General features: G+C 40.4%; 1 protein-coding gene across 1 annotated transcript in view; it reads right to left on the bottom strand.

Annotated features, from left to right (window-relative positions):
• Positions 1-2112: 2112 nt before the first annotated feature.
• The window catches only part of kif28 (kinesin family member 28), an 11596-nt gene continuing 8988 nt past the window's right edge, over positions 2113-4720 (bottom strand). Inside the window, exons 22-27 of the mRNA XM_035652070.1 lie at positions 4508-4674; positions 3976-4142; positions 3673-3767; positions 3233-3365; positions 2925-3058; positions 2113-2340 (exon numbers count right to left, since the gene is read on the bottom strand). Of these exons, the coding sequence (XP_035507963.1) occupies positions 2182-2340; positions 2925-3058; positions 3233-3365; positions 3673-3767; positions 3976-4142; positions 4508-4674 (855 nt within the window). The 3' untranslated portion in view covers positions 2113-2181. The remainder of the gene's footprint in view (positions 2341-2924; positions 3059-3232; positions 3366-3672; positions 3768-3975; positions 4143-4507; positions 4675-4720) is intronic.

Here is a 4720-nt window from a genome sequence, read left to right as displayed (position 1 = left end):
GAGAGAGAGAGAGAATGAGTGAGTGAGAAATGGAGACACAGACATGACAGCAGTCATATTTGTTTTAAACTTCAATTCTCCCCTCCATTTGTGAACAACGCAAGCATGATGGAGGGAGCTGAAAGATGATGTATAAGCCAGAATGTAAAAAGCCTGTTTCAGAGTCAGAAAGCTGGAGAATATGGACATTGTCGGGTGAAATGAGCTGGAATAATGTGTGTGCACTTAGACACATGCTCACATTTATTCTAGCTCGAACTGCTTTTTGGCCTCCCGAAATCATTTTAGCACTGACTTTTTCTGCATAGAGGCATTAGCTTGATACAGAGAGAAAAGGCAGCTTTAGAAACAAGGGCGGGTGTTTACTCAGCCAGTTACATGTTCAGTCAGTTATCAGCCAACCAATCTGTGTCATAGAATCCAAAAAATAAACAGCATAAGAGCACTGATAAACGTAAGTTGATAACCAGAGCATTGTAACCCAAATTCAGGTACACATCCATCACTGCATTGAAGCCTTGCTGCTGCATAGACTGGGTTACAATTTAAAAATGAAAACAGTGCTCCTATTCTGAAATCTGTCACATACACAAGGCTCAATGGTTGTTTCTTGAGGGGAAGTGCTTTTTTTTCTAATGTAATTGTCACCACTGTACTTGATATGTACCTAAACAGCTACTGTACATGCTCTTTGCTCATGTTTTTTTTATTGTGTTGTTCAGACCTAGAACTCCAAATTACCCAAAGAGGTGCAGACAATTGGCAGTGAGACTGTAGAAAAACTAATGTTCGCTGATTGTGTATTGCTACATTTTCTCTAACATTATTTTATGTTTAAGTAAAGGTTACAGGAAGGGTGTATTGTAAATGTTTTTTTCTATAGTTTGTGCTTTGTACCCAATCCCTGAAGACCCAATTAACCTACCTCACCTGCACCCTTAGCCTCCTCCTCTTGCTCTCACACACACACACAATCACTCACTCACTCACTCACTCTCACACTCTCACACACACAAACTGGGTGCTTTTTGTAGAGAAAAACAGTCACAAACAAAATCAAGTAAAACATACTTTAATTTACTTTGAGTTAAAATGACAAGCATGCCCACACATCTTACATAACAGTAGGATATCTGTGGCTGTCCGTCTGTCCTTCCCGCAGTTTTCTTTGTGTTTTTCTAGTCTACCTCTTCAGTTCAGATGTACCTAGGTGACTCTCTGCCTTTCCCAGCTGCCTCTCTGTCTACACCTGTGTTATATTTCTCATCATGACCACCTCCTTACTGTCAACTTGTCTGCCTACATATCTGTTGTATATAGATTTTCCGTCCTATCTGATGACTAATCTGCCTCACATCTGCCTTCTGCCTCTCCTCCTGTAAATGTGCCCACACTGATCTTTTTTTGGACCTACAGCAACTGTCTGTTCTCTACTCTGTACAATTCACGACTTCTTACAAACATTAACCGTTGTGCTTTTACCTCTGATTCTGACATTACAACGAGAGATGCGGTAAACACTGTCATTGATCTCTCCTTTTCAGCTGTTAAATATCTCATTCTTGTTAGTTCACCTAAGTCTGTAATGATTAGTATTAGTCCCCCACAGTGAGACATGAGGAAGAAGGTTTCTGATTTCATACTGTGATACAGCTTTAGAGTGAACTGCAGTAGCTTGAAAATATGCCACATTATCAATGATGGTACAAAAATATAATAATATTGTGAATTCTGAAACTTGAGTTGTATTTGCCTTTTAATTTATTTGCAGTTTGGAACTGTAATTATTTCTTTTACATGCAGTCTAATAAACTTTTTATAGACTTCAGTGATTTTGCTATTCTGTTCACACTGTTATTCTGTATTCTTTCTGACTAATCTTCCTACCACCCCAGGTGATGCTGTAGTGGTTACGGCATCTGACTACCATCCCCTTTTACAGAAAAATTAACTGCATCTGCTTCATTAAATGATTCATTTGTAGCTGCAGTGGCTCTTGCAAACATCAACATGTAAAAGTTCAGTTTAGTGACCACAGGTTAGAATCAGCACGATTATAGAAAGCAATAATTCAAACTTTGGAAACAGCTACTTATAAATGGCAGTATCTTAAGCCTTCTCCACCAGGACCAGCCATTCGCCTTCTTAATCCTTTGTGAAAATTGGTAAACGGTTACTCAGTCAGGACCAGATTCCCGATCGTTCTCGTTTCCGGCGGACGATGGCGGCCACGTCTTGTTTGAGCGTGGAAACGCTTTGTTCCAGCTGCTCCGAGAAGCCCCTCAGCAGGCGACTCTGCTCGTCCACAAACAGCCTGAGCCCGAGCAGGTCAGAGTCCTCCTGGAAACAGAAACACATAACCTCAACAGTTAACCATACACATGTGCGGTATCCTCGAGGGCTTAATACTAGCAACTGACTCCTCATTCTACTCTTTTCCAGATAGTAAACCAAAAGAAATAATTACAAAAACAGCAGGTGTCTAGTTGCAGCACTGATTGTAAATTCCATGACCTAAAAATGCCTTTCATGTCTGGTATGCAGATCTTTGTTTTCCAGCTGGTCTTGCTGTTGTGAAAATGACTTACAAGGTTAAAAATGAAATAATATAATGATTATATCAAACAAAAACTTTTAATGAACTCTTGTAAAATTTGTACATTTCCTGAAATGTCTAGATTGAAATTTCTTTTTTTTTGTCACATTCCAAGAAAATCTTAGATTTAAGCAACCCAAGTAGGCAAATCATTAAAATCCTCCAACTTCTCTCTAATCTTACTAAAGCCTTTCTTGAATGCCAGTTAAATTATGTGACTGATTGTGTATTGTTCTCTATAGATCTACTGTTGATTAAGTTTGATCACAAGGCCGTATTGTAGTAATGCTCACTAATGCTAATGCTGCAGACAGACGTGGATACGTACACTGGGCCTGTGTCTGCGCAGGCGCTGCAGCTGACCCCTGACTGAGGTCATGCTGTGGTAGAAAACCTTGAGAGAACGAGCAAATTCTGCATCACAGCTGGGACGCATTGATCGGCCACGCGCACTCTCTCCACCTAACACACAGAGGGAGGAAGGTGTGTGTGAGAAAGAACACATCCTTTATCACTGACGTCATTAAAATGTCATGAATGGGAATGCTGTAGTATGAAACTACTGTTAAATCCTGTCGGTAAATTACTCTGCAACGGTAAAAAATAGACGTGATGTAAAAAGTTTATTTCATTTACCGTTCCTGGCTGTGTTGAGTTGTTCTCTCAGACTATGATTTTCTTTTCTCAGTGAAGCATTAACACTTTTGAGTTCCTCCAAGTCATGTTGAAGTGCTCTCACTGAACAGCTGAGGTCTGCAGAGTCTACAGGCTGCAACACAACCACACATTTATATAAACACTGTGATTCTTTGGCTCATAAATTGTTGTTTGAATAAGAGATGATACCATGCCTGTGCACTATAATTGCTTGTAACTTTTCATTAAGTCAAAAGTATGAAGAAACAAATACTACAGTTAGTTAAGTCTATTGTATGATCTATGATTTTACAATTCTACTGTCTTACAACTTACCTTACAGTAAAGTAAATTCATTATGTAATAGGTTGCACATGTATCTTTTCCATACTTGTGTATGATTCCTGATGCAGGAATACAGACTAACATCACTGTCTCACCCCACTGTCTGTTGAGCCAGCCTCCTCGATAATAAAGACGCCTTCCGTAGTCATCCTCACTCCCTCCAGAGATGATAACAAGTCAGTACAACCCTCTGAAACAGAAAACCAACATCTATGAGTAGCTTTAATGACTGTCTTTGATTGACAGCCAAATATAACATAGTAATAACATGAAATGGAGGCATTGGGCTGCTTAGGTGAAATAAAGCCTGCATAGTTCACTTCCAAAATGTGTTTGTTTTCGTTTTGTTTTTTTGCCAAAAATACAGTAAAAGCATCCATTGATCTCTGCATCTTCACCCTGAAGCCCCCAGAGCTCCAGCACTACAGCACTGCTCTGCAGGTAGTCGAGCAGACGTTGGGAGGTCTGGAGGGAGGCAAAATGAACTCTGTGATCCAACAGAGGATTGACGTTGTGCCACACAGCTGGAGTGTAGAGAGACTGTCTGCAGTCAAACAACCTGAAACTGAAAGAGTGGGGGAAGAGGAAAAAAGAACAGAGGAGAACGAGTACAGTATCTTACTTCTGGAATCCAGAAGACAGTAATATTCCCCATCTATCATGACACTTCCTATCAAGATGTATCGTTCAGAAAATGCCAAATTACATCAGAATTATGTCTTTTTTGTTGATGTTACCCACATCTTCTGCAACCACTAACTTAAATAATGTTTTGTCTCCAATATAGTTTCTTCAGAATGTGCATGTTCTGCTGTCTTGACTTCCAGTTCCTGGAATATCATTTATTGTAGGAATTCTCTGAATCCTCCCTGCCCTTCAAACTCTCCTTAGTGTCCACCTTGGCTCTACATGTAGCCCCATATGCCTCACCCAATTTGGACCCCTCTATTGCGGGCCTCTCTGATCCAGCGGAGGCCACAACACTGCTCCAGGACCAGCTGGAAGTCCAGTCGTCGACCCAGTAACTCAGACGGGTCAATCAGAATGTCATCCTCACCCAGAGGCCTGAAAGGTGAGAAAGATAATACAGTATGTCTCTGTGTTTATTAGGGTTATTCACAGTGTGTGTAGGTGTGTGTGTGT

The sequence above is a fragment of the Morone saxatilis genome, unplaced genomic scaffold, assembly GCF_004916995.1.
Source record: "Morone saxatilis isolate NCDOM2014 unplaced genomic scaffold, NCSU_SB_2.0 Contig11, whole genome shotgun sequence".
Lineage (NCBI taxonomy): Eukaryota > Metazoa > Chordata > Actinopteri > Moronidae > Morone > Morone saxatilis.
This window is presented reverse-complemented; position numbering and strand designations above follow the sequence as displayed.